Here is a 12,184-nt window from a genome sequence, read left to right as displayed (position 1 = left end):
AAACTAAACAGAAAACACTGTTTTTCTATTCTTTATAATACTCCTAAGGGACCTGGTATGTGCCTGTCAGTAACAACAGTTCAGCTTGAGCCTAAAGGTTGCTGTCTTGAAGCCCAAGGTCGCTGGCTTAAGCTTAAGGTCACTGGTTTGGCCTGAGCCCCTACCCTCATCCCGGTCAAAGCACATATGAGAAGCAATCAGTGAATAACTAAAGTTATGCAACTATAAGTTGATGCTTCTCATTTCTCTCTCTTCCTCCTCCTCCTCCTCATCTTCCTCCTCCTCTTCTTCTTCCTCTTCTCCAACTCCTCCCCCTCCTCCTCCTCCTCCCCCTTCTCTTCCTCCTCACTTCCTCCTCCTCCTCCCACTTCTCCAACTCCTCCCCCTCCTTCTCCCCCCTTCTCCTCCTCCTTTCTTCCTCCTTCTCCCTCCTCCCCTTCTCCTCCTCCTACTCTTCTTCTTCTTCTTCTTCAACTCCTCCCCCTCCTCCTTCTCCTCCTCCTCCTCCTCTCCTCCTCCTCCTCTCTTCCTCTTCCTCCTCCTCCTCCTCCTTCTTCTTCTTCTTCTTCTTCTTCTTCTTCTTCTTCTTCTTCTTCTTCTTCTTCTTCTTCTTCTTCTTCTTCTTCTTCTTCTTCTTCTTCTTCTCTCTCTCTCTCTCTCTCTCTCCCTCTCTCTCTTAAAAAAACCCCCAAAACAATAGTTCACCCAGGAGAGGGTGATAGAAAGTGCATAACTTCTCCCTTCCTCCCCATAGTCAAGCAACAGTCATGAACACACTGATCTCAAACATGTCAGTTGAAGAAAGGATACAATTGAAATTCATATTTGCTATTTCACTTTAACATAGACTTGTCAAATTAAGGAGTAGCACTAAGTGATTATTTGTCTAGTTATAATAAAAGAGTCACTACAGCCTACAATTAATGAAATATAAAATAATGAGGCAGTGTTTCTCGGTCTTTAGTAAGTATGGTTATCTGTTAAAACAAAAGTTCCTTAAGGAACTTAGTGTTAACAAATTATTTGTGCCGTCATTTTACTCCCATATTTGAAATTATAAAATTATGAATACAGTATTTTTATGGTTTCATATAACTATAATATCAAAACCCACTTACAAGGTTAAATAAAACCAAAGCCATAAACCAAATAAATTAAAATTAGCAATATTAATGAAATGGTCAATGCTATTCTGCAGAAACTAAAAAGCTACATTCCACATGAATATTCTATTAACTGATACTGCCCAGGTTCTTTGAGCCAACATTCATTCATTCTTCTAGTACTTCTGTTGGGCAATGACTCACCTTTTCTGTCATATCTTTCCTCTATTGAAGCTTCTACAAAAATCTTTAGTGTACCATGGTGAATTTGGGCCTTCATCTGGTCCTAATGCATTATTCATAATTTGTACTACTTTATTCTTGTTAGTCTTCAACCATTGAATATATTTAACTGCTGCCAATGTATTGGTAACTGCACTCATACCCACAGAGGTATGAAATCTCATGGAAGCTATAAACTGGTTATGCAGATGATTCACTAGTAACCCCTCTTGAATTTCAGGAATAGACCCACAAGTCGCAGTATCAGTACCAAATCTTTTGGATGAAAAGAAAAACTGTATTTTTTCCTATAGTTCAATGTTCATGAAACTTTTTTCTATAGAAAATATTTTTGTTGTTTGTTTTTTGGGGGTTGGGGGAGAGAGAGGGGGGGGACATTGAGCTGCTCCTGTATGTGCCCTGACGAGAACTGAACCTGAACCGGCAACCTCTGCACCTTGGGATGATGCTCCAACCAACTGAGCTATCCAGCTAGGGCTTAATTTTTACGGATTTTTAGAGACACAGAGAGAGAGAAAGGGAGAGAGAGGAGAGTGGGGAGAAAAGCATTTGTTGTTCCACTCAGTCATGCATTTCTTGGTTGCTTCCCATCTATGCCTTGACTGGGGATTGAACCCACAACCTTGTTTCAGGATGATGCTCTTAACTGACTGAGCTAACTGGCCAGGACCTCTACAGAAAAGCTTTTGATTAAAAAGAGTTTCTTGATCAAATGAGTTTGGGAAGAACTGGGTTAAAAAAGTTTAAGATGACTTCTTAGGACAAGCATTGTGAATAGCCTAAGTATCAACACTAAGTAGTACATCTCACCCTTAATTGAGCATAAAATCCAGCCTGCCTTCCTTCCTCCCTTCTTCCTTCCTCCCTTCTTCCTTCCTCCCCACAGCAGGTCCCTCTAGGACCCCCCCTAGTGATCACTGCCTCCTGATATAGGCTCCTTCAACTTGCTTCTCTCAAGTGTGGGCAGGGCCTAGATCTTGCTTCTAACCAATAGAATATGGACAAAGGTGATGGGAGATCACTTCTGTGATTTCACCAGATAAGATTGCAACTTGTATCTCACTAGCAGACTCAGTCTATTGCCTTCTCAGCTTCGAATTTGATGCAGCAAGTGGCTCACATGGCAAAAAAAATTGAAGGCATCTTCTAGCCAGCAACTAATTAGGAACAAAGGACCACTGTCCAATAAGACTTTAAGGACCAAATTCTGCCATCTGAACTTGGAAGAAGATAGTTCCTCAGTCAAGCCTTAAGGAGGTTCCAGCCCTGATCAGCCTATAACAGACCTTGAAGCAACAGACCCCAGCTAAGCGACCCTCAGATTCCTGACCAAGAGAAAGTGAAACAGCACATTCATCATTGCAAGTCACTACATTTGTGTTAATATTTTTCACAGCAATAAAAAAGTAGACTTTTTCTTCCTGCTATAGAACTTATTAACAAAAACACAGTTTGCTTGACAAAGTTGATTGAAAAGCTATCTAATCAACTCTATAGTTGATTATAATACATAGTCAAATTGAGGCAGTCCCTCAAATATTTGGGAGAGTCAACTGAGTATTCTACTCCGATTTCAAAATATAGAAAGAGATTTTCCTTTAACAAGAAAGACAAGACCTCACATGTTCACTGAAAAGCATTTTCCAATATAAAATTCAAATAGAAATGGAAGACAGACCAAGAGTTTAGTGAAGCAGGATAGTTTGTACTCTGCCATGTCTTTTTTTGTTTTCTATATTGACAGCATATTACTTTACATATAATTATCTTATTTTAAAAATATAACTTTAAAAAAGTTTAGTATAACTTTAAAAGTTACTACAACTAAAATATTTAGAATGATTCCTACCACTCTTAAGCTCTGTATAAGCATTTACTATTATTATTATAATAATTATTGAATTTGTAATATATGCCTGATATATTGTGTTAAGCTCTGACTGAGGCATCTTAAAAAGTATAATGGAGTATAGTTAAAAGAGAGCTACTGAGATACTGACAAGTTCCCAACCACATGCCATAGATCAGGTGACAGAGCAGAATGGAGACAGTCTTCAATACCTACACCCTAACAAGAACAGGCAGAATCTGTGCTGGCAATCGGCCTTTCATGTAGCTGACACAGTCACCATGACGCAGAGTTTTATACACAGCGTTACCACACATACATTTAACAACAGCAACAAAACCATGACTCACTAACCAAAAGGGAAAAAAAAAGGCAAATAAACCCTGCCATTCAAAAATGCAAGCTGACCAGCCTATGAATGACTAGTAGCACACCAGACAGAGAAGAACATTAAAATAAAAATAAAAATGTAGTCCAATAAGTTGTGGTTCCTAGGGCCTCATTTGACAGCTTGAGCCAATTCTTAACCACAGCCCAAGGAGATTTCATTCAACAACTTAATTCTTCCCTCTTTCATAAAACATGTGCCTGGCTCTGACTCTCCAGTTGCAATAAAGAGGGGTCATCTAGGAAAACACTCCGTATGCTCACTGTCTGTGGCTCACAGAAGAATCACTTCACTGTAAATATCGCAATGTCAGAAAGTCATGATGGGGGTTTGCTGCCTAACGAGTCCTTATATGAGCACAAGCCTCTAAAGTTTACAAAAGACTTTTCACGTTCATCCTCTCTTACATTGCTGTCCTAGTTTCAGAGATGAGGGGCACAGGCCCTGGGAGATTGTGTCTCTAGTTATCTGTCACTTCAGAGCACGTCAGACTAAGGCAATCCAGGAAACCTGGCCTTCTGATTCCAAGTCCAAAGTTATTTCTACTCTATCTCCACTGACTCTGGGACTATTATCAAGCAGTACTTTTGGAAAATTGATGGCTGAAAGGAGAATGAATAAGTGACAGAATTTTTTTTTTGGAAGTGACTTGTATTTTCCATGGACTGGAGTCATCCTGGGCCATTCCCATCTTAATACTTGGGAGCCATTCAATATTAATATGACTAACTACTGTTAGGTAACCAGAGCCAACGGCAATCTCTTTGTGGAAAATGAGAAAAACTGATGTACATACTCTGTGAGGCACGCATCCCTGCTTGTCTCCCTGACATCTGCTTCCAGCCAGACTAAGATAGGAAAGTGTTTTCTGGTTGGGGACTTTGTCTACCGCTGTTCTTAATTTAGACACTATTTGGGTCCCTAGTGACTGTACAGAAAGCTCTCCAGTGGATTCTCAGAGAACATCCTAAGATCCATTAGCCTAATTCCACTAAGTAAATTCTGCAGAAATGATAGAATTTGGTAACCCAGCCAATCGTAACCTTTTTCCATCCTGTGTAATCTGTTCAACTCTTCCCATTCATCTTCCTAGTCAGTTACTGGACATCAGATTCCTTAATAGCCAGGAAAAATAACTGCTTTGAAATTTGGCAACTGTCCTGGAGTTTCCCAAACCCTTACAACAAAGTTCTGGCTTATCGTCATGTGCTTCCTGGGTGAATTCTTGGCTGAAAAAGCAACATGAACTCTGGCTGACCACGAAGCTCTATGGCACTTATAAAACAGCGTGGGCTTTGTGGCTACAAATTAAGGTCCAGGTCAGACTAGATGAGCGTATTATCCTGTTTACTGCCTCAAACTGACTTGGAAGCTAAGGAAGGAAAGGGCTGGGAAATATGAGTTGTAGAGAGCCAGTAATTTTCAAATCAGCTAGAAGAATGTGCTGACAAGCTTCTTGTCTGAGAGAGGAGTGCTGTACTTTTTCTCAAAGCAGGTTTTTGAAAAACTCTTCTTATCTTGCAGTTATTTAATCCATAGGGTACATTTTTGATATCTAGACACTTCCATGTTGCATAATCAGGTGAAAAAAAAGTGGGGTTTGGAGTCAAAAGCCAGAGTTTAAATGGCTCTTCAACCTATTATGAGCTCTGAGACTTTGGGCAAGTTACTAAATCTCTATGAGTCTCATTTTTCTTGTTCATGAAACGGGGATGCTTTTCTCATGTGGAACGCTGCCAGTGTTAAAGGAATTGCGTGCATTGTAGGCAGTGTGGTTGTCTAACCACTGTGCTACATACCTGAAAGTAATATAATACTGAATGTAAAAAACAAACAAACAAAATAAAACGAATCGTGTATATATTTGTTTAAGAAATTATCAAACATAGAAATAATAAGTGTTAAGGATTACTTCTGCAGTTAGTACCCCATTGCTAATAATTTATTATAACAATGTTTGAATTGATTTAAAAAATGACTTTTGGCAACTCCCCGCTTATCTCCACTAGTTTTGATCTTACTTATGCAGGCATATGATGTTCTGCTCTCTCCATTCCATGCTTTTGTGTCATTTCTTGTATCTAATAGAATGGCTCCCTCTGCATCTCTGTCCATTTAACCTCAATTCTACTTACCTCTTATAACCCTGCTCAGATATGTGTGCCTTAAGCACCTTAGATTTACTAATCTATTATCCCATGCAACCTGTCTCTTCAAGTGCCTCTAATACTCAGTCTATTTCATACTACCTAGCACCCACTTACTTACTATGTGACAGAAGTAATCCACGTGACCTCTCTAAGCCTCAGGTATTCAATTAATTGAGAATGGCTATGATCATATAGTCTCCACCTGGCTCACAGGATTCCTTTGGGAAACAGAGGTCCTTTGGCTGGGAACCGAAGGTAATGATACACAAACCTGGGACATTCTTGGTTTTAAGCCTTGCTTTCAGAATTGTGTGAACTGTACTAGCTTAGCCCTTTGCTTTGTTTTTCAGAGAAAGTGGGTTTTTGCCTTGATCTACCCTAATTCCCATCCTACCCTAACACTACCTCTAAGAGTAAAAGTGCATAGATACTCACCCTCTCTTAGGTCTCGGTCTATCTTGGGTGATGATTTTTTCCCCACTGACAATCCATGAACTTCTGTCCCCTCAACATTCACTCCTGAAGGGACCCTGCTTATTCAAAAAAGTTGAAATAGCAATTTCCCATTGAATAAAAGGTACTCAAAGGCAAAGGATACCTTACCCTAGTAGTCTATGACTCCACATTTTATATGCTTGTTGTACAGAAGTCTACTTATCCTTCAAAACCAAGTTATATGATACCGCTTTCATAAAGTTCTATTCAATTTCTTCAACGAGTGTGCTCTATTTCACTTCTCTAAATCATCTTAGCAACCTTTATTATAGTTTATTGAATCTATAACTTAACCTCCTTAATTTTAGACTTTGAATCACAACAGAGCAGGAAAAACTTCTCATGTGCATCTGTATAGTGCTCAGATTGTCACATCATATGAATTGAACATAGAGTGTTTACCACTGAACAATGGTTGAAGTAAAATAAACTATGTCCTAGTGTAGTGATTCTCAACTATTTTGAGAAGGAAGACACAAGTTTGTGTCAAATTTTCCAAACATACAAAGGATAGCATAATATTCTTTCAATCTACACAGATAGAACATATCCAAATATGCACATCCATTCTTGGGTCTCGTGCAATAATTCTAGGGCACCCAGAGGTGGAGTCCTTGAAGTCTAGTGAAAGACCACAAGATTTTGAATAAGACGATCTATATGCACCAGTGGCGTGGAACACTAAAGGAGAGTCCTTTGCCTTGTCAAGCCTTCAGCTTAGAATTTGAAAACAGGCTACTCCATGTGATCTCAGACATGTAACCCCAACATTTTATGATTCCTTAAATTTTTCATAAAATTAACTTTTGATTTCTATCATTTCACAAAATAAGTTATCCTGATTTCTAACTGGATTACTGACACCCAATATTTTAGCTTGCGATAAAGCTTTCTGAGCTTCTTACTCTTAAATTAACACAGTGAAGGAATTCAGCATTAACCAGAAAATGTCAGTTTTATAGATTAAAAAATCCAATTTTCTCTACTTTAGAATTACAGAATATTTAGCCTTCAGAGATCACCTGATTCAATTCCTTCATTTGAGGAAAAATATAAGACCCAGGGAGGAAAATTAATTACTTAAGTTACACAGATGTGACAGGAACAGCTAGGACCAGGATGGGGAGCTTCCAATTGCCCATTAGGAACTCTTTTAACCATATCTTTTTGCTTATTCATAGAGCTAAGTTCCTTATAATAGATAAGACATTAAGATTTTTTTTTCACCAAAAATAAACAGTTGACATACAGTATTAAATTAGTTTCAGGTGTACAACATAATGATTAGACATTTATACAACTAACGAAGTTATCCCCCAGAGAAGTCTAATATCCACCTGACACCACACATAGTTCCTACAATAGTATTGGTTATATTCCCTACGCTGTACTTTACATCCTCATGATTGTTTTTATAACTGGGGATTTGTACATCTTAATTCCTTTGTCATTTTCACCCATCCCCCCAAACACCATCCCATCTAGCAACCCTAATCAAAAAATTAAAAAAAAAAACACAGAAAACATTGTATACCTTTGAAAAAAAATTTTTTTAAATAAGCAGTTGGTGTACTGAATGGAGAACTCACCGATTTTCATCCTGTCGCCCTCCATATCGAATCCAATAATTCTGTTTTAAATTTATATAAAAGAAAAAACTGTAGTTTTCTCACTACAACATCACTTAAAGAAATAAAACACCCTTAAAACAGTCAAAAGACTTAAAATATTACACAACCTGCATATTATATATTAGTTAATTTATTTATTATTTTTATTTTTTTAATAAATAAATTTTTTATTTTAATGGGGTGACATCAATAAATCAGGGTACATATATTCAAAGAAAACATTTCCAGGTTATCTTGTCATTTAGTTCTGTTGCATACCCATCACCCAAAGAGAGATCGTCCTCCGTCACCCTCTATCCAGTTCTCTCTGTACCCCTCCCCCTTCCCCTTCCCCCCCCCCCCCCCCCCCCCCCCCCCCCCCCGTAACCACCCCATGCCTGTCCATGTCTCTTAGTCTCGTTTTTATGTCCCACCAATGTATGGAATCCTGCAGTTCTTGTTTTTTTCTGATTCACTTATTTCACTCTGCATAATGTTAATTTAAATTATAAAAAGAAAGGCTAAGTTTGATACAACCTTGACAAAAACAAAATAATGCACAGATTTAAAAAAAAAAAAAATATATATATATATATATATATATATATATATATATATATATATATATATATATATATATAGCAGGGAATTATCCCAGACATCCATTCTTTTGTCCAAGCCAGTGATTTAGAATTTGGTGTCAGAAAGACATTTTAAAAAACCAGTCAGTATAACCCTCCTACGTTTATGAATAAAACGAAGAGAAACTCCAGTGTGACTGTTTCTGCAGGACAATAAAGTGACCACGTGGCTTTTGCTGATGTCTATGGGGACAACACAGTCTTGAAAAAAGAAATCATAGGTAGGACCAGATAAAACTATCAGAAATGGTACACTAGGATTGGTAAATAAAAATTAACCTAATTCTTTAAATGTGCCAATAGAACATGACATAATTAAGACAGAAATGAAAAAAATATGTTAAAAATAGGATATTTTACAAATAGTGCTTTTTATAAACATAGGACATGTAAATCCTGTAAAAAGCATATATAATAACCAACAAATATATGAACAAAAAGTATGCCCAGACAATCCAAATTAGAAAAAAGTGATTTATAATAATATGTGAAGTGGGTTTTTTTGCTGGACATCAAAGGATACAAATTACAGCAACAATACTGTATCCATTTTGTATATAATATATGGTTATATACAATATATATATAATATATAATGCAAGTGATTTTAAAATGTTATTTTCATTGCTGAGATGTTTGTAGTAAAGTGGTGCTTTTATGCATTACTAGGGGCAATAAAGATGTCAGAAAACAGTCTTAGAAAAGCAATTTCAAGAACTTTAAAACTACTCATATCCCTGATGGCAGAGTAATCTCACTCCTGGGAATTTATTCTAACAGTATAATTTAATGGAGAGAAAAATGCTTAATGCCGTAAGTATGAGAAAACAAACCAAATGTTCAGCATCAGGAGAAGAGCTTATTTATTATACATCAACTGTATTTATGTGGCTAAAATAATTTTAGGAGCTATAAAAATATAGAAATTGCTTATAGTTTCTAAATTAAAAATCAAAGCAGAAAGCTATCTATACACCACAGTACTAGTTTTGCCAAAAGTACGTTTTCATATGGAGAATGATTAAATGACAGCACGGACAAGTGCAGAAAAGTCAGCGTGCTGGGTAGTAAAATTGTGATGGATTTTTTTGAAGACTTTTAAATGTTTAAATGAAAATACAAAATATTGCATCCATAATATAGGAAATAAAACAAACCTGAGGCAAATTCATCATGTACAAAATACTCCTCTTTTATCCAAATATATTTGCTTTTGACTTCGGATCTCAGGGATATGGAAATCTTTAAAAATCTTTTAAAGTTTATCACTTGTATTGAGTAAACACCACCTCCCCACAGTCACGCACATTCCCAGTTTTTGTTAAGGTAGGGGATTAGAAACTTCAACAAATGAGGCTGGGTGATAAAATTATAAATAAAAAGTTCATTGAATAATTCTTTTGAAAATACTGCCTAGCCCCTTGCTGGGTTGTTCAGTTGGTTAGTGCAGCATCCCAATATGCCAAAGTTGTGGGTCTGACCCCTGGTCAGGGCACACACAAGAATCAACCAGTGAATGTATGGATGAGTGGAGCAGCTGATCTCTCTCTCTCTCTCTCTCTCTCTCTCTCTCTCTCTGACTCTGTCTCTCTCCCTTCCTCTCTCTCTGAAAATCAATAAAAAACAATTCCCTTTTTCCTCTTTGTTCTTACCGGTTCAGTGTATGAAAATCCCAGGCCCTCTGCAGCTGATTTTATTAGTTCTGCTTCCAGTTTATGACGCTTCACAAACATTGTCAAATCCTACAGAGAGAAAAAAAGAAAAAGAAAAATTTATATTTAAATAATAAGAGATATGGTAAATTTTCTAGTGGAAATAGTTTCATCAGACAGTGAAAATAAGCCAAAAAAACATTCAGAGTTGTAAAAAAGTCTCCATCACAACAGATTTTACAAGCAGGCACATATGAGAAAAATACGCTTTTGAAATGAATAAAGTTTGAAAGAACTGAGTTCTAGAACCTTTACTAAATTGTGAGCTATGTTTAAGTGCAGTGTGATGTTTTTTACTAACTCTCCCCAGAGCATACAGCAGAACGCAGCATTTCTTCTCAGGACATTGGCGCACCTCTCTGGCCTCGATGGATGCTGGGTCCACGCTGTCGTCCAGCAAGCTCTCATAGTAGTCCACGTTGTCCAGGACATCCTCATCATCCGGATGGAGCAGAAGATAGGCCTTGGCACACTCCAGGGCTTTCACATATTCACCAACTGAAAGACCAAGGACTGAAGCATTAGAGTCAGCCTAGGTCTGTCTGAAGAAGTTTGAAGGACACTTTCCATGTCTGTGAGAGGTCAGCATTACATGTCAATAAGGGAAGAAAAGCTAAGGATGAGTAATCAAAAATAGTTACAGGTAAAAGAAAGGAAACAATTTGTTTTGCACAAATTATCAAGTTTCCACCTGAAGATGTATTTTGACAACTTATATTATTTAACACATATAAACCGAGTAGATGTTTAGAAGTTAATTCTGATTTTCATACTAAATTTGATGTGATAGCTAATACTAATTTCAGCCATCCAAATTCTATTCATTGCTCTTAAATATAAGGAAAATGTGCTAAATTTCTTTTTCTTAACAAGATAAATGGAAATGACAACTGTATGGAGAAATCAATTTTTACCTAATGAATTGGGGAATATCTGACAATATGATAATATATTTTGTTGATGAGCAATTAAAAATATACTCCACGGAGAAAAAATTGGCAACATCTATCAAAATTATAAATGAATAAACCACTTAATTCACAGAAATCCATTTTATATTTATGTGCAATGTAACATGATATATGTAAAATGTTATTCATTCTTATCATAGCAAAAATTTATAAACAACACAATGTCCATCAGTAAGGTGTCACTTGAAATACATTAAAGTACGTACAATGATATGAAGATGTAAAGAAAAATTAATGAGAAAGGTCACTATGTGCTGATACAATTAGGTTGAATCATACACAATTACCAAAATTTGACCTAAGAAAATGGTAATTTCATAGGTCCAACCAACTAAAAATAAATCTGATATATATTGTTAAGTGAAAAATAAAACAATGTAGAGAACAGTGTAAATAACCTGCTATCTCCTTTGTGTAAGAGGCAGAAATGTCAGTGTGTGTGTGTGTGTGTGTGTGTGTGTGTGATTTCCATGTAAAACTTTTGGAGGGATCAATAAGAAACTGAGCTGCAGGACATAAAATTGGGTTGTGGGGAAAAGGAAGAGAGGGAGTCTTTTATGTATATGGTCTTTGAACCTATGAATATATTACCCTTTAAAACTAAGTTGAAAAAATTAAATAAAAAATTCATATAAAACGTCAGTCTAATATAATTTTCAGAACATCCTCACAGCATTTGCCCATCTATAGTTTTACCTCCTGCTGTTCTTGTCCTGAGTGGAGGTGATACGAGATCAGAGATCAATTTTGTAATGATGAGCACCAATCCCTGCCCCCAAAGGTCTTCACGGATAACCCACGCTTTACCTCGATAGTAGGCAAACTGTAGGTAGTCATAATGCAGGGGAAGAAAGTTCTCAATTGGTGAGAGGCGGCCGGGACGGGTGGCAAGTTCCCTCACGCATTCATGCTGACAAACTAGCACCTGGATGTAGTGATCTAGAAGACAAGAGCCAAGAGGTGGGTCCCTCCAGTCAGTAGAATGTCCAGACTTCAAAGTCAGAGCCACAGTTACCCAGGGC

At 37.1% G+C, this 12,184-nt stretch overlaps 1 protein-coding gene across 1 annotated transcript in view; it reads right to left on the bottom strand.

The window, feature by feature from the left end:
* The window catches only part of P3H2 (prolyl 3-hydroxylase 2), a 183,359-nt gene that overhangs the window by 21,247 nt on the left and 149,928 nt on the right, over positions 1-12,184 (bottom strand). The window contains exons 4-8 of the mRNA XM_066347194.1: positions 11,970-12,101; positions 10,547-10,689; positions 10,132-10,221; positions 7,818-7,858; positions 6,169-6,263 (exon numbers count right to left, since the gene is read on the bottom strand). Coding sequence (XP_066203291.1) covers positions 6,169-6,263; positions 7,818-7,858; positions 10,132-10,221; positions 10,547-10,689; positions 11,970-12,101 — 501 coding nt within the window. The remainder of the gene's footprint in view (positions 1-6,168; positions 6,264-7,817; positions 7,859-10,131; positions 10,222-10,546; positions 10,690-11,969; positions 12,102-12,184) is intronic.

This window comes from Saccopteryx leptura, chromosome 8 (genome assembly GCF_036850995.1).
Source record: "Saccopteryx leptura isolate mSacLep1 chromosome 8, mSacLep1_pri_phased_curated, whole genome shotgun sequence".
Taxonomy (NCBI): domain Eukaryota; kingdom Metazoa; phylum Chordata; class Mammalia; order Chiroptera; family Emballonuridae; genus Saccopteryx; species Saccopteryx leptura.
Note: the sequence above shows the minus strand (reverse complement) of the source record. Positions and strands in the feature narration are given on the sequence as shown.